Here is a 24,895-nt window from a genome sequence, read left to right as displayed (position 1 = left end):
TTTGGGTGTGCGCGTGTGTGTGTGTGCACTGAGCCCGGTGGTTGAACTTTTCGGTTCCCACCAATCCTAGAAAAATTTCCTAAAGCAATCTTATACCCCTGTCACACACGGCAGATCTAATGACATTTAGAGCAAATGTCATTCGCTCTAAATGTCATTAATTTGGCACTACATGAGACATTTAGCAGCTGTCTGAAGTTCGGGAGTTCATTCAGCAGCCAAATGAGTAGCCTCGACAGCAGTGGCGCATTTCTAGAGAAGAAAGTTCAGTAATAAACCAAAGAATACTGTTCTTAAAACTTTTAGTAAACTTATATTTTCCTCTTAATGTTGCTTTTCAAATAAAGAAAGACCAACAAGTACTAACAAAAAGATCTTGTCCCCAATGCGCATGCTACCCTAACAGATTTTTTGTGGACTTGGCTCGTGATGTCTACTGATGTCACCTAAACCACTAAATTTTCTTACTTTTATTTTTTTGTTAATCCTTCGTTATGTTTAAAAAAATGTATGGAAACATTCTAGATGTACTTGACATAGAATTTTGCAGTTTTGCGAGCTCGCTAATCGTCACCACTGTCACCACCAAGTGACACTTGTTTCGCTGTGTGGGCTTGCACGGCCCAACCGAATGTCATTTATTCACAGCTAGTGTCATTCACTTTGACATTTGCCATGTGACAGGGGTATCCCAATGCTCACTAAGGGCTAGCTATTTAAAACAAATAGGAGGCAAATTTTTTTTGCAAAACACAGCCGCATGCAGTAATAAACTGCACACTACATAACACCTGCAGTTGAAACAAGATATGCAGGAAAGCCGATGGTCTGGATAGGCCAGCAGGCACACCAAAAACTAACAAAACAAGGAAGAACTGCACCACTTACACTGCCCAAGCCAGTCGACAGGATGTAGTCGCTGTCTCCTAACCAGAGGACTCTGGAGTCCCTATTGTTAGCGTGGCTGGGTGCATCCTGGGCACACGCACAAAAAGAGCACTTGCTTTACCAAAACCAGGCCCATCAGAGAGCCCACATTCCACTGGGGAAGCTGTGTTACAGAACCAGGCAACCAATCAAGAACGTCTGTTTTAACAGTTTTTTGGCAACTCACAGCAGTAGGCAACACTTCGAACATGCTTCTGAAGAATGACATATTCCTGAAACAGCCCACAAGGGGTAGAACTGAAAAGCAGCAAGCTAATGAAACAGACATAATTAACAAAATGCTTCCTTTGATAACTCTTCCCAAGTAGTTTTACTTGTAGCTGCAGTACGAATAAAGGTAAGTAAACAGGTTTGCACACTCCAATGCATGTGCACAAGTGGAGCCACGAGAACCCGGGGGGGCAGCATAACAAGCGATTGCCTTAACACGTTAGCCACACTCTTCAGGTCTCCACACGCACAACGAAGTGCTCGCAGCTGTCGTGGAAGTGGAGACTGAAGGCAAGGGACATCGGATGCAGGCGCAGCAGGATGAGAAGAATAGCGCGCTCAGTTTCACTGTCGCAGCACTTTTCAGGGCAGCATCACCCCAACGGGGGAGTGAAAGAAAAAGGAGAGTGGGATGAGACTTTCTCGTTCCTATTGCTGTTGTCTCGGGCCTTGCTGAGCAATAATCCTGTACAGTTGCCTTGCATTTGTATCAAAATTGCACGATTTGGGACTAGATTACAAAGTAACTGAACAGTGCGAACTCCCTCCAAAAGGGTGCAAATTACTACGTAGACACCGACTCACGAGCAAATTTCCCGGTGCCCGGGGGTCCCAGAGTCGCAGCTTCTTGTCGCGCCCAGAGCTCACAAGCTGGTTGCCATCACCTCTCCAGCTCAGGCTCTGAATCAACTCATCGTGCTTCAGGTTGGCTGGGAGACGAGAAATGGTCAGCGTCAGGCAATGTGACAAGTGGATCACAACCAAACGGGGTTTCAGACTAGGACACAGATGCAGGCAGCAAGCATGACCACCGCTGCCACAATAGGCTTGCGCAGTTTGCTCTCGGACAAAATAAGCATCCCTGCCCAAGCTTTTTTGCAGACTGTTTGTAAGACTGATGTGCAAAGCATACTAGGGAGCACAAAACTACACATGATGGGCAAAGCCAGCTCTTGGAAATAAAAATAAAGGACAGGTGCAGCCTCAAACAAGGTACCTGAAGGTGGTGAAACACCAACACTTACCCCAACAACTGTCCCAAAGAATGACTATCTGTGGAACCTGGGGTCACACCCTGTGGTTCGCTTCAACCTTTACTAATGACATGTGCCCACCTTGAGCCAAGCATCAAGGTTCTAAGAAATTAGCCAACATCCCACTAATGTGCCTGATGTCGACCCAGCACACTCCTTGCTCTTCAACATGCCATGCCAAGCAGTGAACCAACGTGAACACTTCCAGGAGTCTACCGTTTTCACCCAGTATACAGGCGATCAGGGTTTGCGAAAGGCTCTGTCACTGTCACAGTATCAACGTCAACTGTCGCAGGAACTTAAGGAGTGGAACTAAAATACAACACAGTTTTCACGAGGCAAGGACAAAGCACCTTGCTGATTGCAAGAAATGAACTGGAAGTAACTGGGAGGAAGTGGCACTACTTGAATTTTGCACAGATGAACAAGTTATGCGAAACATTGAAGAAAATCAGGCTGAACAAGCCGTGTTCATTCAGACTTGACAAATACCTGCCACAGAAACAATAAGTGCAAGACGACAACTTTACTGAGGGCACCCAGATAATTTAAACCGCTTCGAATATTTCAACCTACTCCAAAACAGGTTATACACCGCCCAAAGCAATTGTTAGCAGCAAAACGAGTTACAGGTTGAAAAGACTTTTTCCCCATGCATGTCCATCACAGTTGAAAGATTTCAGCAAGCTGTGTCAAAACGAGCTCGTCCAGAGTCTTGTACTCACTGCCAAGCTCAGTTTGGTTGACTAGGTCCCAGATTTGGAGAGCGCTATCCGCAGCCGCAGCCAAGAGACAGTCCACAGCAGGATTAAAAGACAAGTTCTCGATGCGAGACTTGCCAGGCTGGAGCACAATTTCGGGGTTCTGGGGAACGTTCGGTACAATCCCATCATCTGGGATCCTCCAGACTTTGACCTGCAAGACAAGTTCGGGGTGGAGCTACAGCACTCCTGCTGACAGAAATATAGGGAAAACTGCAAGATTTATTAAAGAAGACAACTATTTCACGAAACAAAGGCTAGTCACTTACTGTGCCATCATGGGCGCACGTAGCCAGCAGCCCGTCATCATACGGGCAGAAGTCAAAATCAGTTATGAAATCTGGAAGGAAAAGTGCAACTTGAGCTTGCAGGAATGTCGCGCTCGTTGCAATATTTCAAGGGTGGTTTCTACACACCGGAATGCGCGTGAAGTAGAGGGCAGTTCTTGTTTTTCTTTCCAGTGTCATCTAGCGATAAGACACCTAGGCTTCCACCGCCTAGGAACAACAACGCCGACAATTAGAAACAATAACAAAAACTTAATCGAGATGCACCACCCGATAGCAAAACTGCTTGAATATACAGACCTCGGTTATCAACACTGAAGACTTTATGCAAAGCACTGGCTTTTATGTGGTTCCCGAATGACTGCGGTGCGCCGACAGATAGGTCAAGAACCCAACCCTGAAATTGAGAACTGATGTTCAGAACGGTCATTTGCATAAAAATGAGTTCGGTTCTAACGCACTTCGTCAGCGCCGCTACGGGTTTCCAGTGCAGATCAAAATTGGCGGCTCGGTTTCAATGCGCACGCTATTTTAATGGGCTGCTCAGGCCTGCGCCGAAGCCGATAGCGCAGGAAGGCGAGCCGTGATTCATTCGACAACGAAACGCCCAAGCATGCGGCTGTTACTGCAGCTGTTTAATAATAAAAAGACGCTGTCGCATCCGCCTCAGCGGAACCATGCAAAGGTCGCGCAGCCGTTACGAAGGCAGCCGAACGTGACAATTAAAAATGCACGGTAGACGACACACACACACACACCAGGCGACAGCGGGAGATTGACGAAACTTACCTCTCCTTTCTTAGGGACCTTAGGTGTGGCATTTTTATACTTGGAGCTCTTGAAGCGATACATAGAATGCCGGTTGCATAAACTGAGTATTTCTGTAGGGAAAAAAAAAAAACGCAAGCACTGTGTGGCGTATGGGGGATGTCAAGCGCCACAGGCAGGCGGCTCAACAAAGAAGCTTTCGGCATGAGCCAGCGAAATGAACCGATTAGACACCGATGAGGGCTTCAGCGGACAACTCACAATTTTAAAAGCCCTCCGTTGCATCCACGTAGCCCCGTAGAACAGGGTTCAAGGCAAATTTGGCCCAATCAGGCTCCCAAATACAGTCGACGACACATTTCCGAACCTGTCAGCTGCGCCCCACCAACCCTCTGGAGCAGCCGCGGTTGACAGATCATTTGGCGCTGCAATAGCCAAACCCGGCGCTCGATGCGTCCCACAAAGCTTTCTAATAACACATCGAATGCAACATGTCGGTGGATTGCCCTATAGGAAATTCAGCGACCGTCCAAAGATTTAACAAAAACATATACATACGCCGTGCCGACTCCTGCTCCCAAGTTTACTTCACTGAAGAAACGACGCCTCCCATTTGGTCACGTGGGGTAAGGCGTCACGTGGCCTTGGCTATGACGTCATTGGCGCGATCGATAATAATGCGGGGCCTTCAAACAGCGACAATCGTGGCATGCGTCCTTTATTGTCACACTCGCTACAACTTTTCGTACAGGGCAGGCACTAAGCTGGCACTTAGTTGGTCACGGCACCGTGTCTTCATTCGTCTTTTGTTGTTGTTTTTTTTTCTCTGTGTGTTTCGGTATTCCTTGCAGAGGCGAATGCTTATCAGTTGCAGTTCTCAGGTCTAAGGTTGGATAAACCAAATATAAACAACAAAAATTATAAAAGAAATGCTTCTAATTGATGGAACGGAAAATTAAAGTCGATTTTGTTTCATTGATTAATATGCGCTGGCATGTCGAACAATTATTGCTCCGCATGCTCCTCCTAGTCCTCGCTGTCAATTTTAGGCGCAGGGGGTGGAGCAGCAATAATGAAAATCAAAGACAAACACACTTGGAGGTAAAAATATGTGAAATAAAGTTCGCAATTTCATCACTTCTGCGGTTAAATTCTGCATCTGTTCTTGCTTATGGTATGTCAGGATTTTCGATACTTTTCTTGTCCGCAGCTATCTTTTATTTTTTCAGCTCGTCATCCAAAGCATTTGGTAGATATGCAGTTTCTTTTTGTTTTTTCTTCATCTAATCGACTGCCTCAAATGTACCTGTTGCAATATACCCCTCTCTCTCTCTCTCTCACGGACGGCTAGGTGACGGATACATCATCTGCCTAAGGAATTTATGGATCTCGTCAACCCGCACAAAAATTACCGCCAAAATTGGTCACAAAACTTTGTCGATGGTCACTGAACTGACTGCACTGCATGCTGCATTGCAGCACATTCTAACTGCTCCAGTCCAGGCATGGTAAATACTTACCCACTCCCAAGCAGCCCTTCAGCACCTGATGGTGCTGCTGCAAGAGAAGAATTGCTCAAGAAATTAATAACCTGCACACGTTGTATGTGCTGCAGCGGCTTCCATCTCACTGCGGTGTGGGTGGCAACGACAATGCCGACAGAGCTGCTGCTTCCGCGAATTGCAGCGCGATTATTACTAATGCCTGTCACAATGCGCTCTTGTTTCCTCGGTTGCTCTCAGTGTTCGCTGTGGACCTCAGACTGACGATTTCGGATGCCAAGCGGTCTGTGCAAGCGAGATGAAGCTGCCCTGCACCGGATCAGGCTCAAAGTCCATGGCTTACACTGAATATTTTCTCTTTAAACTTGACAGGCTTCCTCCCCCTGTGCCCGACCTGTGCAGTTCGCGAGGACTTGAAGCACATATATTCTGTGCGCATGACGAGCTCGCTACGAACCGTACCACGGCTAAGCTTTCTCTAGGACTGCCCGTGTCCGCCCAGATCTCTCCGCGGGATCTTCTTGGGCCGTGGCTCACAGCAGGAAAAGGAAAGGCATGTCGCGCAACAAAGAACCCCCCCCCCCCCCCCCTCCCCGGAACACTGGACTATGGCAGGGAGCTATAATCTCCCGGACTCGTTCGCCTGATTGTGTGCGCGCTTTTCGTGCGTGTCTGCGTGTTTGAGCGCGGTCATGTTCTGTTCATAGCTTTTCATGTCACCTTCACCCTCACCTGGCGGCTAGCCTGGATCACCTCGCTTGCCCTACACGCGACTCAGCAGTGCGCCCCCACACTCCATTTCTTGTTTCCTTTTTTTTCTTTGGGCTTTGTTATAGTTCTCCCCCTCTCCCCGACTACCCTGACATCATCAGCCGGGCATCTTCTCGAAAAACCTCGCGACCCCAGTGGTTCCGGCTCCAGGCTGAAGGCAAAATGCAAGCGCACGGTTTATTAAAAAAACTGGTACGTCCCAACAATAACGACAGTTAAACGTAGACTTCAAATAATTAATCTAGATAATAAAGAAAAGATGCACCCGGGGGTTCACCAGCCACTTCCGCTTTGCCCCTACGACATCACGGACACTTGTTCGCATGACTGGTGGCCTCTGAAGAAGGCTGCCGCCAAGAATTGGTGGCCTCATGTGAAGAGAGCTACCCGTAGGCCGGCTGGTCGACCGAAAAGCTCTGATAAGATCTCTGGACACATAAAGCGTGCGGGAAACTGGGCTGTCCAAGCGGTTACTTGAAAATAGCGAAAAAGGACCGGTTCTACACGCATCGATCGTGGCATGCCGTTATCTCATAAACCACGTACCAGCTCGTTCGTGGGTGCGTTTACTTGGTGCGCGAAATATCCTCGCACGGGTTCGTTCTGATCTTTGAAGGTTTGACGATTGATTCGGCGCACTTTCAGCAAAGGTTCGGCACGCTTTTGGCGAAGGTTCTGGCGCACTTTTGATCCGAGAAATTAAGCTTTCGCGCTTCTCGATTGATTGTGGGGTTTAACGCGCCGACGCAACGCAGGCGATGAGGCGCGCCGTAGTGGAGGGCTCCGGATTAATTTCGACCACCTGGGGATCTTTAACGTGCGCCGAAATCTCGTACACACGGGCGTTTTTGCTTTTCGCCTCCACCAGAAAAGCGGCCGCCGCGGCCGGGAATCGAACCCGCGACCTCGTGCTCAGCAGCGCAACGCTTTCGCGCTTCTCCCAACTTTCTTTGGGAAGGGATGGTGAAATATTGGTGTCTACCCTATGACGTCCCTGTGACGTAGTGCGGCGCTGAATTAAAGGGTTTGTCAACATTTTGCACCTTTCTTTGGTGGAAACAAGGAGGAGCTTATAGCGAGTGGTCCTCGTCTTACCTGGCAGATAGTCTGAATCACATGCAACAAGCCACGCCCGGGTCTTCTGTAGGGCATTTACCACACACGGTAAATGCTCTACATAGTTCATGGTACGTTGCTGCGCCCAACCTTGTCTGGTGACACTAACTGCACCCAATGTTCAACGACACCCAGTTTCCAGGTAATTCACAGTTCTTTCGACACTTTTTTTTCAACAAAGTCATACGACAAGCGTTTATTGTGACATTTCAGAAACACACGGCACATCAAATGGCAATATAAACATGCGTGCGGAGAACATATGAATATGAACAATGCGCTAACACAACGCTTGCCAGATCTTTCCGCGCATCCACATTTTGCGCCTGCTGCATGCAGTGGCGCACACAAGGAGCACTGGCCTCGTTGACGGCCGACGCATTTGTTAAGTCGCTTTCTGCGATGCGCAGTCGCAGCTGGTCCCAGCTGCTGCAAGAGTGGTCGACTAGCAGCAGCTGCTGCACAGCATCCCCAGGAGACCAATTACCAACAGGAAGCCCAGAAAGATGAACGCCGCGTTGTGAAGCCAGAAGGCGAAGTAGAAGGCCGTCGATGAGCAGTAGTGCGCGCTCGCCGGGTCATGCGAAGGCCACAGGCTGCCGTACACGTACACACAACCTGAGCAAAAGGGGCAAAGATTTACAAAAGAAAGGGAGTCAATATTTACGTTGGCAATAACGGTCGCTGCCCGTCTGCAATCGAATATATTTGCGCGAAATTGCAAATAGACATCAATGCTCATGAAGACTACTTGTGAGGTTGGATTTTGACGTGACGCGTGAGCGCACTCGTACGTGCCTGCTCCCATCGCACGAAGCAATGCCGGTGACCACCGGGAGCAGACGAGCCGGGTTTAGATGTTCAGATCTCCGATTTCTACGGCTTTTTAAGGGCGGATCTGTTGTAGCGGAACCTTTTCGTAAGTCTGCTGAAGGTCGTGCGTCACGCTGGGTAGGGGCCCCCCGGCGATCTCGAAGAAACCGGTTCCCAGACCCGCCGATAGACAGCGCAGTGGTTTCGCAGGGGCTAGAGCCACTAGCAGGGGCGGCTTCTCTTCCTCCCGCCACTGACGTTCAGCTGCCGATTCCTTTCCGCGAAATTTTCTTGGCACTTTCGGCCGAGCCGACACGTAAGCACATTTCACGCCGGGTGAAGTTGGGTTTAATTTTTTTTTTTTTCATGTCATTACGGCCATGGCTGACTGAGTTGCCCCGACCTGGATAAGACAAACTCAAACTGGCGACTGCACTTATATTTAGTGTCCACACAGACCTGTTACGAAGATCACGAACATGGCGACGTTGAGCACGCCCGTGACGGCGCCCAGGACGACGTATTTGCGCTCGGTGGTCTCCTGCTCGCAGTCGGCCGGGTACAGGCGGCCCGAGCGAACCGCGATGTTCACGACGCCGCTGAGGAGGGTCACGACGCCACTGAGCACCAGCAAGACAGGCACCATCGGCTGGTGCGGGCACTGGTTGATGTAGACGGTACCTGCACGGCCGGCAGGAACCGGCATAGCACAACCACACTGCAATTAGTGGTAACTAAAGTCGCCTCATTTAATCACGCTAGCGGACGCACATAGAGACTGGCAGACAGAATACACACCAAAACGTTCGTGTTAGGCGGCTCAAGGAAGGCTCTTCAAAGCTATATCGCAAAACTGAGGAGTCCCAAGTAATGCGTAAAGCACGCACCTATGACGACTGACGCGACAGGAACCAGGAGTGTCGCCAGGACAACGAACGTGAAGACTACTGAAAAAGGAATGACGGCTTACAATGGCACACGCCCACAACGACACAAGGGAGGCGGGCGCTCACCGGTGCCAAGGCAGAAAGCCAAGACGGCGGCCGCCACCTCCTGGGGGTCGTGGTCGGGATATTCTTCGCGGGCTTGCCGCAACCGCTCGAGGACAGACTCGTCTGCGAGCAGAAGGACGGGTCAAGAGAGAGGTGCGAACAAAAGAACATAGTGAGAGGATGCGATCGACCGTACCATTGCCGAACCAGAAGCGTGACACGGGGGGCGGGGCGTTGTTGGTGCTTCCGTAGTGCGCTCCCGCCGACGGCATGTCGATGGGGTCACTGCTGACGTGTATCCCTTTGGCCTGCACGTGTGGAGAAGACATCCCGAAGACAACAGGATTCGCGCATGCGCGCAGGCGTGAGGTCGGGTTAGCAAGACTGCTGCTCCCGTATTACCGTGCGCCCGAAGCAAATTTTGAACAGCAACGACTCAGTTGAATGGCATTCGTTATTGTTCTAATTTGGCCCTCCTGTTTTCTCCCCTCCATACTTCAGGCAAAGAAGGCAAAACGCAGGGGGAACAAACAAAAATGCGCCTTCGTCTCGGGCTATCAACTGACTCAATATTCTTGCCTGCTTGGCGATCGTTGAACCGGTGACATTTGAGACTATGTATGCCCTAAAATGGCCTATCCTTTCACATTGCAGGGTAGGGACCGGGCAGCTGGACGCGTGGCGCCACCACTCGAACCGGTGCATTGGACTACGCAGCCGTCCGTTGTTTTCGCCGTGTCTGCTTCGGTGCTTGGATGTTTTGGTGGTGTTGTGGGCGGATATGTGCGGTGAAGCGAATTCTAGACAGATGTGTTGGGTTCTTAGATGCACTAGCGGCTACGTAATACATGAGTGCCTTTTGCAGCGATCTACACTTGGCTCCACCCGATCCGAGTAAGAATAAAACTAGCATTATTAGTATTCATTTCTGCGGTGGCTCAGTGGCTAAGGCGTTGCGCTGCTGAGCACGAGTACGTACGCTGGTTCGATTCCCGGCCGCGACGGCCGCTTTTCTGATGGAGGCGAAAAGCAAACCGTGTGTTCGAGATCCCCCGGTGGTCAAACTTAATCCGGAGCCCTCCACTACGGCGCGCCTCACCACCTGCGTTCCGTCGGCGCGTTAAACCCCACAATCAATCAAAATCAGTATTCATTTCTTCTTAAATGCACTAACGTAAACTTATTGGACGCTTCTAACATTGCGAATGGCGGGGTATACATTGACAGAGCGCTTTATGCAGCGCTGTGCGCCTGGCTCCACGCGATCTGAGTAGGAATAAAATTATCAATATTATTATTCATTTCTACCACTTCAAATTATCTTCATTGGTTTCAATGACTACACTTTCCACACGAGCCTTGACGCTGGGATACCTCGATACGTGTACTTTGAAGAAAAGGCACTTGCGTACGAGATAGATTACCGTGTGGCCGTGGAAACGTCGCGGCAGTTTACACTTTCTGTAACCGTGTGCCTCCGGTATGAGCCGAAGCGGAACTCCCACTCTTGTAGCGGTCAGTTTATCAAGAGCCAAAGTTATTCAACCACCCAACAGCCCAAAATCCCTCCTCCCCTACAGCCCCTTTTATCACATGGCTGGCACCGATTGTTAAAAAATGTGGCAGAGTTTTAACGTCAGCCTGTTTTTGTTAATGCTTAAATATTCTTTGCCGAGTGCCTAAAAAACGTGCAATGCCTTGTGAAGAAACCAGAACCGCGCGACTGGTTGCCTCAAACAGAGGTGCATCAGCCCGAGACCTCCATGGCACAGACGCACTTCCGACAAGCTGGAAGCAGTTAGGACTTGGAGAGGGGCGCAAGAAAGTGCAAATTAAACAGAAATATCACCCAGCCCTCCGTCTGACGACGACGATGGTTGAATGCGAAGCTTTCGTCGTGCCAAAGAAAATGGGAAAGGGTCAAAGTCAAAGACGCTGCGATCAGAAGACCAAACTGCGTGCTGGTCAAATTCAAAGCTCAACTAGTCAAAGTTTAAATCCAGAAGGCAGCCAAGGAAACCCAAACGAGAAAGCTTCGCGATAAACCATCATCGTCGTTAGGCGGATCCAGAGTGCATGATTTTTTGCAAGCGTAGGTGGCAGCTTGTAAAACTCGACCGCAGCATTCAGTTGGGAAATTGAGGGCAGGTAATTTTTGTCACCCTCCTTCTCTCGTCCTTCAGCCACGCAGGAATTGTTTTTTTTTAAACCATTAACCAACTAGCCAGCAACCATTGCAAGTCTTATAAGGCAATGCTTTTCCGCGACAAGCAATAACTTACTTTAACTGTCATGCGGTATTTATTCTATAAAAGATTCCATGGCTGTAGTAAACGTATTTCTGTGAAATTAAACACGTTTGTATACCGTAGTTAATGAAGTTACGGAGTGTCCTCTCTTACAATCATTGTTTTAGGTAAATTCCAACTTTGTCTTTCGCTTGTCACTTGTGCACTACGCCGTTTCGTCATCAACTGCAAAGGCCAGCGCCGCAGCATTCTTGGGTCGGCGGCACACACCGGTCAGCTTTGTAGGAGCATTTAGCTGAAATATATTCCTCGATACACAAAACTTCACGCAAGCATGAAAAATTTGCATGAAGGAAGGGACTTGCACTTCCAGCTTGACTTCCAGCTTGGCGCATTGAGCGTCGTCTGCTATTTCTAATTAGGGAGTATGGGCGTAAATCATACACATGGAATGCATGAGCAAGACTACGCGACAGCAATGCGTCGTAAATGTCGCCTCTGCTTTCAAGATTTTGCGGATCTGAAAAAAGTCCTTGTGGTATCTATATACGCTTTGCAAACCGCACCGCAGCAGAACGACAGGAAAGTCATGCACAACTACACTGCGCTGACCGCCACCGGCATTCCATGGCACTGACGAGCGGTGCACCACGGGCGGCGCTGTTCGATGATGGTGGAATGGATGATGGTGGATGACTTGTGGAGACTGGTTCATGTGCCTGCTCTGACATTTGCAAACGCGGTGGTGTGCCTGTCGGCGAGAGGCCGTGACGTACTTGAGAGGCGACAGCGAGAAGTCGGCCGAATAGCCGTCGGATGTCACGGTAGGGTGGCTAACGAAGCAATCCAAGGTGACCTAGGCTGGTCCAGTTTTGCTGCTCGGGAGGTCTCAAGCAAGCTGGCTTTCTACAACCGGCTGCTCAATATGCACCGGGACAGATGGGCGAGGAGAGTCTTTGAATACTTGTCGGCAACCTGTCTTCGCACATGGACTCGGCGGATATATCACCTGGAGCATAAGTTCGGTCTCACACAAGACCCCATTCGGGTGCATTCAGTCGGAGCATACGCCCAGGCAGTACAACAAAGAGTACGAGAAGTGGAAGACGCAGCATGGCAGCTAGCACTGACCGATAAAGAGACTCTGTCCTTCTACGGCCAGCACAAGAACTCTATCAAAGCGGTCCGCCTGTACGATAACAGCGTCGGGAGTGCCCTGCTTTTCGATGCTAGAGCAGGGGCACTACGTACTCTGACGCGGCAACAGGTGTACGATGAGACAGTGACGTGTGTGTTGTGCCGCGCTTGTGGGAACTCCGACGAAACAATTGAACATCTGGTGCTTCAGTGCGACGCGCTTGGAGAGCCTGTGTCTCAGACAGCTCTGGCAGTAGCGCTGGGCTTCGAGGACTCGGAGGGTGAAGTGCAGACTGTGGCAGTATCCCGGACTAAGCGACGCCTTGAACAGTGGAGGGCAGCCTGCAGCACTGCAAAGCACAGTGAGAGATCGGGGAAAAAGTGTCTGTGACAATGTGAGGGTGGCGTTGAGGGCGCAGAGCCAGCCACTCTTTCTGGACTCTTCCTGGACCTCTGTGTAGTTGTGAATTTTGTTTTTCTTGTTTCTTTTTTTGCCAGGCCGTCACTGTAACGGCCACCCGTTTCAAAGGGAAAGGCACCACTGCATCATCATCATCATCGATGATGATGATGATGATGATGCTTAGTGGCTTAATTGTAACGGGGTGGCGTTGCGCAGCGGCCTTAGTCGCAATGCTACTGTACAATCACCTCGCCCAAAAATACAAACAAAATAAATAAAAAATAATGTCAAAATAAAAAGCAAATACTTTTACGAAATTTTTGTGCTAGTCTGACTTCTTTGTTCGCATGTCTTCCCAGATTGTTCTCTGCTCTTTTCCCACCAACATTCTAACCTTTTTTTACTAACCTCTACTGCTGTCCAGTTCACTTTTCCGCTAACCTTAAAGCCAAGGGCTTCCGGAAGCTGGATGGCTTTATCACTGAGGACTGGACGGATATTTTTGCCACGGCCCCTCGATCAAGCGCACACCTTGCGTGCGCTTGATAGAGGGGCCGTGCTTTTGCACTCCGTTACAATATGTCGCATGGTTTCTGGCTCATTTCCGCAGCTCGGGCTTCAAAAAGCAATGCACTCCCTTTGGTATTATCGAATAATTTTTCCCTTGTGATCTCCTGCTTCACGATCATGTAGATATCTAAAGACTGAAGCGACGGTGGCGCCATACAACGGCCGCCAAGTCCCTTATCTGCTTATATGGATTTTTGGAGAGAAACCCAGGAAACGGCTCGTTCCTCGTAGCTCAGCCAAGGACAAGCTAGCTGCGCCTCGTGCGGTTGCGCAGTGAAAACGTCTAATCGCTCGTTCGTGCCAAGGGAAGGGTTGCGGAGAAGGGGATAGGGGGAAAGAGTAAGAGCTGGTAAGGGCGAGTTCAAAGAACGATACAATCCGACTGCGCGCCGAGCAGCGTTCGAGACGAAACAAAACGAGGCAAAAACGATCTCTCGCTCTACAAACTTGTTGAACCGTGTGCAGCAAGTCCAACAACGTCCATCTACCCATGCGCGAATGCCAAAAGGCTCCCTAACGACGTTCTTAAATTGGAAGGGCTCTTTAATCACTTAACATCGGAAACACGCTGAGAACACCCTTTCGAAGTGTGTCTCCCAAGTTAATTCCCCGTCATGAACCGAAAAGGGCGTGCTGCACTGGCGGAAGCAGAAATTGAGAAATAAAATTCGTGCTTTACGCACCGAGGTTGCACATGGATTATGAGGCCCGCCGTATAGGGACTAAGTTAGACAACCTTAGGATCTTCAAAGTGCGCAAAAATTGGCCATCTGCATGCAGTTCTGCCACGAAGGCGGCTGCTGCGGCCGGAATGTACACAATTGAATATATGTTTGTAATTACTGCTTCCTCTGCATTAATTGCGCAAAAAAAAAAAGAGAGCACGTGGTCGAATATTTCATCTCACGATCCCGTTACAGCTTGTTTCCTTCTCCGCGCATTCCACCAGCCGAATCTGGGTTTCGCTGTTGAAGCTAGCCAGTTCTTCCGGGATGGGTTGGATATTGGCCGAACTTTTGGGTTTCCTTGGCAGGCCCACGCACCCGCAGAGGAGGCTCAGTGGCTGAGGCGTTGCGCTGTTGAGCACGAGGTCACGGGTTCGATTCCCGGCCGCGGCGGCCGCATTTCTGATGGAGGTCGCGAAGATCAAAAGCACGCGTGTGTACGAGATTTCGGCGCGCGTTAAAGATGGTCAAAATTAATCCGGAGCTCTCCACTACAGCGCGCCTCATCACCTGCGTTGCGTCGGCGCGTTAAACCCAACAATCAATCAACCAATCTGAAGGCCCGCACCATGTGGTCGATGGTACAGATGTAATTACAGTGTGGGCAGGGCGGGATTGATGGCGTGAACTTTGGATAGGTGAGGATCCTTACAACAGCCTCTTTACGCTCAATGGTTCTTGGTGGCGGGTGGGCAGGAGGACAGTGTTTCCTGTCCAGCTGATGCTCCGCAACACGGGACTAGGGGATGAGCCGTGGCCAGACGTATCGCGGTGGGTCGCCCCATTCTCGCTCGCGCTGTCTTGTGGGCCATGACGTTGCTGCGAGGTGGGCCGAACCAGACGGATCTTGCGTTCAGGGGGTCGTTGGGGAAGGGCTCTTGCAGCCGGTCTTGATATTTGTGCACTTCGACATGCTGCTTGAGAGTGAGCATATCGGCTGGGTGTGGGCGATGGCTGCTTTCTCTGCTTGGATGACACTACAAAGTGTGACACTGGCGATGTGCCAAGTGCATGTGGTGACGACAGCCGCCATCATGCATATTCATGCGAGCGCCCGTGCACGCGGTTGTTCCGCGTAATGGGAGCCGACAAGATGTTTCGCCTGATGTGGTTGTGGGCGTGTCCACGGCACAAAATTGCTTTGTTCTCCTGGTATGATAGCGCTCTTGAGCGTGGTCCTTACAGAGTACAAGGACGCGCCTGCGGTTATCCACTACTGCGTGTTGTCCTGGCCAGGACCGTGACCATGATCGTGCTTCACACGGAGGATATAAAGGCGTGTCTCTCTAATTCAATGTCCGTTCATCCACCACTTTCTGTCAAACTAAGTTGGAAACTGCTGCCGACTGCACTCTTCGCAGAGGATGAGCCTCCCTAATTATGAGTATACATGATCCGTCTTAATTCTGACCTCTCTCCTCACGTATACAATGCAAAGTGTCTCTACTCCGCTGCCTGCCCATTCACCTCGGACTAAAACTATAACCAGGATTGTGCTCCACATCACTATCCTTACAGGGGACAAAAGCGTGTCTCTGTATACTCCATATCGACACCACTTTTGCTAAGCAGAATCGCGCATCTGCTATTGCTGCTCAGAAAGGACAATGGCACGTCTCTTGACACGCGCGTTCTTCCACACCATTTCTCATGCCAAGCAGAATAGCGCTCCTCAATGATTTTGATTGATTGATTGATTGATTGATTGATTGAAGGGTTTAACGCACCGACGCAACGCAGGCGATGAGGCGCGCCGTAGTGGAGGGCTCCGGATTAATTTTGACCACCTGAGGATCTTTAATGTGCGCCGAAATCTCGAACACACGGGCGTTTTTGATCTTCGCCTCCACCAGAGAAGCGGCCGCCGCGGCCGGGAATCGAACCTGCGACCTCGTGTTTAGCAGCACAACGCCTTATCCACTGAGCCACCGCGGCGGGTTCCCCAACGATAACGTTCCTGGACACGGCCTGTCTCTGAACGACATGTCCGTCAATCCGTCGCTGTTTCGTGTTAATCACGCTCCTGATCGCAGATGATGCGTTGGTGTGACTGACTGACTGACTGACTGACTTGAAACAGGGGCGTATACGTAGGATTTCTTTCATTTCGGGGTGCGAGGAGCATGCTTTTTCGAAAGGAAAGCATGAAAGGAGGAAAAGTGAAAAAAAGACCAGAAAAATAAAAAGACAGCCAGAGCAAGAAATTTACACAAATGAAAAATACGAAGACGTCGACACGAATTCCTACTCCACACAACTTTCCGATCATTTTGTTAATTTTTTCCCACCATGAAGGGCAAAATGGCTGCTCTTCGTTGTGCGAACACACATCACGCAGTTTGGGAGTAGCTCATCCACGCAAGAACAGCTATTATATTGTTGACAGACCTAAGCATTTTCGTCTTTCGTTGCCCACCCTCTCCTTGCGTGCATGCATACGACGCACCCAGGGAGAACCCAGCATCGCTGAAACGCAAGCCGGGATAGCACGTTCCTTACGCGACGCCAGAGGAACAATAGATCGATTTATATTTCATTTCGTGCACCTAAGTGCAGTACGAAAAAGGCTCTTTTTTTATTTCTTCAATATCTCTTAAGCCCACAAAGTAAGTAATAGGATGTGTTTTCCGTCCCCTAATTACTACAGGTAATTCAAGGCAGATGGTAAATTCAAAGATAAATTCCTATAATGAACTAGAGAGTGCGCAACACTGGTGCATTCCTGAAAATTATTGTGATCGAATTCGTTTGTTTTCTCACACAATCTAGTGTCGATAAATTCCTTTTCAGCGCATAGGCACCTGGCTATAGCACAGCGCAATGTGACGGGCTTGTACATGGAGTCCCGAAATTTGTACAGCGCAGTCATTACGCAGTGCGGATGTTCATTATATGCTTCGATTTTTCATGAAGCTACAGCTGCTTCGAAATTTCCCCCTAAGGTTAAACAAAAATGGCTTTCACAAATTTAATATCTCAGGCATCGGCCGCCTTGTAGTCCTTGAGAGATTTTGTTGTAATTGTAGCTCGTTTCATATTGCCCCATTTTAAACTGTTTGTTTAATTCTGTCAGCTTTTCAAAAGGGAGGAAACGTTTTGTGAAAAGATTGTCTCTCGTCTATGTATACTTGTATTTACAAACAAATGTTTCCTATTTTTAAGCATGCAGAACGAGAGGTGTGTTCGTTTCATGACTACTTGTGACTCATGTCTTTAAAAAACAGACAAGAACACACGCACAAAACTGTACGCAGCATTTTCGCGTATCCATAAAGCACACATCGAGTGGACCAAAAATATGTCCTAATATATGAAAATTCAATTACAAACGTTTGCCAAACCACACTTGCGTCCCGAATGTCGTTACCCTTAGATGCACTTTAATTTGCCATATATGCATGCGAATTGTATTTTTTTTTTAAATATGCGGTTAGGAAACAGATCGAGCTTCACAAACATGCTGTATGTAGCTCCATTCCGCCACTTAATTTGCGATTACACGTAACATTTCAGGGGCGTCAGAAATTGAACTGGTTGATAATTCTAAAACCAATTATTGGCCGTGGTTGGCACGCAAGAGAAATCAGCGCTGACGAAGGACAAAGCAAAGACGTATTGTCGCGGAGATCACTGTCACTACAAGAGACGCATCACGCCGTTGGTGAGACGGCTTGACATTTTCGCAATTCTACGTCATTGCGACGTGCCGCGTGTACGCCTATTCTTTGTCCTGCGTCGGCGATACTTTCTTTTGATTTTTTTTTCGTTTGGCGGTGTAACGTGAGTTATTATGTAACTGCATCGCGTAACCTTGCCCTCCCCCACGTTCAGTTTCGGAGGTTCCAACTTCCGCGTACACCCTTCTCCGCTTACTTGCGTGTTCTTCTATTATTTGCGGTGTTGGTCACCCTTATTCAGGCCACACTGCGTCCATATATCCGCCGAATAAGTGCTGACGCAAGAAAGTAAACATGAAAACAAACGGGCGTTTTGAACAAGCCGCGCTGTCGGATTGCAGCTGCGTCGTTTCGCGCAATCACAAGTGGCGTTCGCGGTAGCGTTTCGGACATACGTCGTTGCGCTGATTCGCACCAGCGGTGCGATGCAGCACCACGGCAGCACCACGGCCACACGAAATCGTAAAGGTCGCAACGTGGAGACGTGCCCTGAATCGTCATCGCGCCGCACAAGTTTCTCGCAGCAAACGACGCGACTGCCGTGCGAGCTTCGCAACAGGCGCCTCGCTATCGCCGCCGCTTTTCAAGGTTGACGCGCGTGACGTTGCGCCACCGAAGGTGCCACTCACATTGTGAAGCAGGTTGTCTTTGCTGCAGTACATGGCTGGTGCCACCAGTCCGCCACGGTCGTGGTTTCAACTATGCGCGAAGAAGGGACCCTAACAAAATGCCGCCCCAGAGAGGGTGGCGGCTGCAGCTGCAGAAACAGCTGGCGTTGTCTCGTCGCCAACGACGACGCCCTTTCGGTTTCGATTCTCCTCTCAAAATGGTTCTGCGGGGCACTCCATCGTAGCAGTCCCGCCGACAGGACTAGACTTCCCTTTGCAGACACAATTTACACGTGAAGAAGAAAACGGGGCAGGCAGATTGGCTTCCTTGCCTTGCCGGCGTTGCGGCAGCGCGCAATAGAACAGCGGCGGCCGCGGGCGCGCGGGTGTTTCGAATGTAAACAACCGCTCGGTCCGCTCCCAGTTCCCAGCTCGGCAGTGCATCGAATTTCGGTTCGCGTCACGTGTCGGATGCGTTCGAAGACCGAGGCCGCCGCTGGATGCGCGCCGTCACGTGCATGCATGCAACTTCCAGGACGCATGAAAGGAGAACACGAAGATATATGGTTCCCGACGCGCAAAAATCCTGTTTAGTCTACACACTATCAAGGTATATTCGCCCCGAGCGCGAACAGAGTCGGCCCCTGGCGGCGGCGGGACGAACCGCTCCTAGTGTGGATGGCGCTCTCGCGTCGTCTGCTTTTTCACGTTGCGTGCGGTGCAAGACGCGTGCTGCACACGACAAAACAACCAATATGTGTGCTCGTTTGGCAGTAAGCAATGACGTAGTTACCTCTGCTTGCGCATTTCCTCTAGAAACGCAATAATCAGCGGCCGTTGAGGGTTAATGCGCTGGTTTAATTCCACGAAACATCTTCGCCGTGGTCACCGCTTGAGTGTGAACATTGCTTCCACACATTGCACTTTTCCTATTGTTGAGTGCAGTCGTCTGCCGTTTCGGGAACGTCGAAGGGTGCTTTTTGAAGGTGGCGTGGTGATTATTTAAAGGATAAAAGTTTAGTACGCGAAACGGGTAAGAAGCGAGACCTGTGCATAAGCGTGCAAATTCCACACCCTTGTAAAACTGCGCTGTGTCCTTATAGAAAGAAGAAACAAACAAAAACATTTACACTGCACACGACCCCTGAGCTATCGCCCATACATTACCGGACACGTATTTTACACCAGCAAGCGCCTGTGTGATGTTCTTCCCGTATATTTCTAAAATAAATACCATTTTTGGACAGTCGTTGTTTATACTGAGGAGGAGGAATAAACATTTCTTCAACTGTATCGAGTTGCTAATTTACGTATTATTTAAAATACGTTTCTATGGATGCGCAAGAGTATTTAGGGGGGATTTTTCGGTAAAATTAAGCAGTTGTGAGTTTGCGTCTGTCATGTGGCATTTCGTGTGTCATTTTCATATTTATCATTTTCAAATCCGACATGAATCACCTTGTCCAGAAACGTGTCTCACTCAGCATAACCAAATACCTAATATGGTCACGTCTTAACCTCTTAAGGTGGAGCTAAGTTTAAAGAAAGAGGAGAAAACGCGTAATATAATGCACGTTGTTGCCCACATGTGTGAGGGGTGTGTGCCTTGACTCGCTGATTTTTTTTTAAATTTTTTCCCACAATTCTTGCTTTCAATACATTTTTGAAAAAGGCGAGCCACAATTCCTGGACAATCTCGGACCAAAGGGTGGTTAATTAATTTTGAAAATACGTGTTAAAGTACTGCTTTTTCATCGCTACAGAACACAACGCCCAGTGTAGTTTCGATTGTAAGTAATACTGATAACCATAGTTAGGCTTCTCGCGTTACATGCGTTCTCTTCTCTCTGCTCTTGCAACGTTGGCAGGACCCCTCCCTCCCCCCCCCCCCTCTTCCCGAAAAAAAAAGAAATGCACAGAATTTCATTTTTTAACCAATCCTCAAGAATTAAATGCCAAGACAAAGGCGATATTCAGTTTACAAAACAAAGTAGTTACCGGGAACCCGTTGCGCTGACTCGCAACGAGAAATAAAAAGGAAATGTTTTACTACATCTGCAACAGCGCAACTTCATTTATTGCCATCTTTAGGGTTCGTAAGCGACCTTCTACGCAAGAATGCAAACACATCTCGCTTTTGCAGGCACATGTTAGATTTTAAAAGGAACGCAAATGGTCAACAGAGCAGCCGTAAAAGAAAATTTGTGCTCACTATGAGGTCCCAGAAGCTTGGTTTGCACACCTGCTTGTCACTTTGCGATAACCTAGCTAAACATGAGATGCTGATTGTACTGCGTGCGTTGACAATTCAATTCGCAAGTTCACTTGCGACGAAAGCCGTAAATAAGTGATCTGAAACCGTTATTCATCAAACCTTCCTTCAGAGTCGCTAAAATTTCATTTAAAAGACCTGTTAGAGCGGTTACATTTATATATCTGCGCTGATGAAAATTCAGTAATTTTATGTTGCCTTTTGAACACACAAAAAATATCGTGAGCTCTCAGAAAGAATTTCGGGGCAGTTAAGTAGTGTTACCATTTCAGGGCATCCCACAAATGCCAGAATGCGTCATGCTACCAGTGAAAGCGATTGAGATTGCTGCTGTAAATTGAATTTCAGATATCGAGGCTTCCTGATTTGTTTCTATTTATGCTTTTATTGAAGGCTCAAAGCCATAGTCTGGAAAGATCGAGCTTGCTACGAGCCACAGCGTACAAGTTCATTGTCACAATTACGGCCATTCTGAGATTCCCGGTGAGCCGTCGCTTTTTTTGGCGTAGTAATGAAAACTGACTGCCGCTTCCATGCTATACATTGAACGTTGAGGAACCGACCTACAGTATACCACTCTTGTTTGCACCTTTCGTGGGCACATACGGCGGGAAAAAGGCACGAAGCGCGCCCACAGTGTGCATTCTTACGGGCCGCTCAGCAGAGCATCCACACTAGCAGCGCGACGGTGTCGCCACCTACATGTCGAGCTCGCGGCGAATATATTTCTCTTCGCTTTATAAAAGAGTTGCAACCGACCGGTGCGTACGCTTTTACGTCGCTCGTCAACCGACGAGACGGCAGGAGGCTCAACCAAACAGGCATGTACCGGAAAGCGGGCAAAAAAAGGGGGTTGGAGCAATTCCTTTTTTTTTTTTTTTTTCCCAGGAATTCAGGCCTTCAACTTCGGCGCCATACGGGAAAGCCAAGAAAACGCGAGAAGTAAAATTTGCTGTGACCTGTGCAAAAGTAAAATACAGGCGACCTGCAAGTGCCCTCGCGTTGGAGGAAAAGCAGGCGACCCTGCTTGACGGATTCTGATCACTCCAAGTTTTTACCAGCGTCGCACAGGACGTTCAAGACGTGAATGCGACGGGATAACGGACACCCGAGGGGAATCGATCCAGTCCCCCCTCACTACCTCGCTAATTAGCTTCTTGAAATTCGTTAAAGCTAGAGTACCCCGATATTAAAAGGGAAAAGGGGGGGGGGGGGCTTTTGGTGCCTTTATTTCAATGCTTTAGATATCAGTCATTCTACGTTGTTGGTTAGACCAAAGGTTTCCTAATATTGGTACATATGCTAATTTTGTTCATTTTCAGAAACTGAAATGAAGCATGAACCCTTTCCAGACAGGGTCACACAACGATGTAAAGTGGTTTCTATTGCAAACAAAGCGGCCGAGCTTATACAAATATATATACCCATAAACATGCGTGAACAAAAAAAAAAAACAGCTTTTTTCGAGATAGTGGGTGAAACCAGAGATTTAAGCAATTACAAACTAACCCCCCCCCCCCCCCCCCTCCCTCACCACTGGAACAAACCAGCGTGACGAAATGAAACCAAACACGGCGTTGCGCGATGGTTTTTAAAGCCCACACCTTTTTTTTTTGTTGTTGTTGTTTTGTTTTAGCTGGCCGGATGATTGGCATACATAACTACGCTATCCAACTGAAGCCATTCGGCCGAACGACTGTAGTGCTTATGGCCTGGTGAGAGGTTTACGTGACCAGAATGCATACAAGAACAGAATGCATACACCTCCGACGAGCAAATGACAACCAAAGAGGACCGTGCACTTACGTCCAAGCACGCAGCGGCGGGCCGTTTGGAACACCGCGTCCAGAAACGGCTGCCCGACCGAGTGCGTGGGCTTTTATCTCGCGGCTCTATCATCTCCGATGGTCCGGGCTTATCTCTAATGCAGTGGCGGCGCGCACGCGTCGTATACAAGGATACACGGCGGGATCAGGCATCATTGCTGTCGGCGCACGAGCTTATCGGGTGTGCATGGAATGCCGCAGCTCATCGTTAGCTCGTCAGGCAGCGCCCGACTTGCTGCTGCCTGCGCATCTAAGGGCGCAGCTGAAAAAAAGCGTTTGTGCGGGGGGTCGCGACTCGCAAATGCAGCTAAATGTTTGACACCTTTGGAGTTGCGGAGTTCAGATTTGTGAACATGGATCAATTCTTAGCACCGCGGACGCAAAATTAATTTAGACACCGCAGCCGTACTCCACGCGCGCCCGAACCTCACCGGTTTTCCCCACATCATGCATGCCGACCAAGCTTTCCGAGGACGCGGGTTCGATCTCAGATGGAGGCGAAAAGCGAAAACGGCCGTGCGTCGAGATTTCGGCGTGCACGTTGAACGAAATTAATCCGGAGCCACGTCTGCGGCGGGCCTCGTAACTGCAGGTGCAGCTTCTCCGGACGGCCACGGAATGCACACTCCTGCCACAAGAGCCGCGGCTGTTTCTGTTTGCGTGGCGACGCATAGGGAACGCAGCTATAAAAACCCGATCTAACAAGGTCACCGCGAACCACTAATTAATTGGTCAAATCGAGAACTTCGTAAATCGGGGCTGCCATTTTACAAGTTCCATAAATTCGATGTCCCAAAGGAGGCGCATCCCAGCAGCGTAATTGCGCAGGCACGTCCTGACGGCTTTGATGAACGTTGGGCGGGCTGTTTGCACGACCTGGTGACGGTGAACGCGGCCGAAGCCTGGCATTTGATCTCGTCGCAAGATAAGCTTCGATTTCTCGAGGTCGTTCACCAAAGCCGGGTCGGGGAGCAGATGGCGAAAAACCCGGAAGTTCAATTTCTCGGTACGCGTGCAGCGAAGGTATAGGGGAAGGTCCCCAAGTCCTGGAAGACGGGGAAACTATCAACCTCAGGGACGACAGTATACCAAAACGACCCAGACGAACGATCCGACAAGGTTGTCACAGAATTGTGCGAGGTAATTTAGTGGCCGATGCCTCGGACGGGAGGAGCGACAAACAACTCCCCCCTGGATACGAATATAGGATGTGGTTCGGACCTGCTAACCGGCGATAGGTCCACGCCTGATTGATTAGCCGCTGGCGTGAGGCACGAGACGGGGCACGGGAAAACAGTTTCAAAACAACGGGCATTTACTTCACATTCACAGGAAATTCGAAACAGACAGACAGGAGGGTTGACGAGTTAATACACACTGCAGTTGACACCCCGTTGGGGTCAGAGCTGCCAAGACACCGACACGAAGTACATTAATCACAATGAAAGAAACGGTACACGCCGTTACGAGCCCGAGGAGGAGGCGACAGTAAATGAAGGGGACAGTAGAGTGTGCAATAGGCGGGGTTGGAGGCTTCCCCCAACACATACAGCGTGGTGCACTGAAGGAGACGGATAAGGCGCCCGTGCAGTTCGCTTAGGGAAATACAACACAGAAGATGAATAGGAAGAGTCCGAGGAAAGGTGGAGAAGGGGAGACCGTCTTAGCTGCGGTCCGGCTGATGGTCTCGCCGGGGTGACGGAGGCTGTCGGTCGTCTGTGGTGGGGCGCCGCTCATCAGCGACGCAATTTGGGTGAACTCCGGCCGCGCACTGCCGCCTCCTTGAGGAATCTTCGGGGGCCCGAAGTTCACCGCCGTCGTCGCTCGGCCTCCCCAGCACAGCCCTCAAGGCCGACGCCGCGTCCCGGCCGTACGTCCGGCCACCACCTTCTCAGCCCATTCTCCCAGGAAACCCCGCACTGCACCACGCACAGTCCACCGGGCCGCGCGTCTTCCAAGAATTCGCGGGGCGCAGCCTTCTGCAGGCCGCGGCACTCTCGCCCACCTCTCTCCCCGAAACACATGGCCAGCCGACCCGGGTGCGACAATGGCGGCGAGAACATTCCTTCGCTTCGCGGTACGGCTCCTCTCGGCGAGCGGCAAGAAAACCCGTCAAGGAGGGACATGAATTTCGCGACAAAGGTTGATGTGTGAGGAAAGTGGCGACGACGTGGTGACCTGCGGTCCGACGACGCTGACAGCCGAAGAAAGCGCCGATGATGTCGT

At 49.7% G+C, this 24,895-nt stretch overlaps 2 protein-coding genes across 6 annotated transcripts in view; both read right to left on the bottom strand.

Moving 5' to 3' along the window:
* Window positions 1-4,703, bottom strand: part of Pod1 (coronin) — a 52,922-nt gene extending 48,219 nt beyond the window's left edge. Inside the window, exons 1-8 of one of the 2 annotated variants that reach the window (XM_077702138.1) lie at window positions 4,567-4,703; window positions 4,030-4,121; window positions 3,541-3,637; window positions 3,370-3,450; window positions 3,223-3,293; window positions 2,918-3,107; window positions 1,744-1,868; window positions 889-975 (exon numbers count right to left, since the gene is read on the bottom strand). In XM_077702138.1, the coding sequence (XP_077558264.1) occupies window positions 889-975; window positions 1,744-1,868; window positions 2,918-3,107; window positions 3,223-3,293; window positions 3,370-3,450; window positions 3,541-3,637; window positions 4,030-4,092 (714 nt within the window). In that variant the 5' untranslated portion in view covers window positions 4,093-4,121; window positions 4,567-4,703. Of the gene's footprint in view, window positions 1-888; window positions 976-1,743; window positions 1,869-2,917; window positions 3,108-3,222; window positions 3,294-3,369; window positions 3,451-3,540; window positions 3,638-4,029; window positions 4,122-4,269; window positions 4,535-4,566 lie in introns of those variants that run through there. The other variant, XM_077702139.1, reaches the window with a different exon arrangement.
* A 2,859-nt stretch (window positions 4,704-7,562) lies between these two features.
* LOC144173858 (uncharacterized) lies at window positions 7,563-22,782 on the bottom strand. Of its 4 annotated transcripts, XM_077702135.1 has the most exons (7): window positions 22,650-22,781; window positions 9,399-9,510; window positions 9,224-9,325; window positions 9,098-9,157; window positions 8,670-8,891; window positions 7,822-8,015; window positions 7,563-7,791 (listed from the first exon to the last, which is right to left on the bottom strand). In XM_077702135.1, the coding sequence occupies exons 1-6, from the start codon at window positions 22,740-22,742 to the stop codon at window positions 7,843-7,845; spliced, it is 762 nt and encodes a 253-aa protein (XP_077558261.1). In that variant the 5' UTR covers window positions 22,743-22,781; the 3' UTR covers window positions 7,563-7,791; window positions 7,822-7,842. The 4 variants fall into 4 exon arrangements, with proteins under 4 accessions (XP_077558261.1, XP_077558262.1, XP_077558260.1 ...); XM_077702136.1 differs by having other exon boundaries at window positions 7,563-8,015; window positions 9,098-9,154; window positions 22,650-22,782; XM_077702134.1 differs by having other exon boundaries at window positions 7,563-8,015.
* Between the last annotated feature and the right edge of the window lie 2,113 nt (window positions 22,783-24,895).

The sequence above is a fragment of the Haemaphysalis longicornis genome, unplaced genomic scaffold (assembly GCF_048455015.1).
Source record: "Haemaphysalis longicornis isolate Haplotype H1 unplaced genomic scaffold, Haemaphysalis longicornis Haplotype H1 scaffold_3, whole genome shotgun sequence".
NCBI classification, from domain to species: Eukaryota; Metazoa; Arthropoda; class Arachnida; order Ixodida; family Ixodidae; genus Haemaphysalis; species Haemaphysalis longicornis.
The sequence above is the reverse complement of the archived record's forward strand: the minus strand, read 5'-3'. Positions and strand labels throughout refer to the sequence as shown.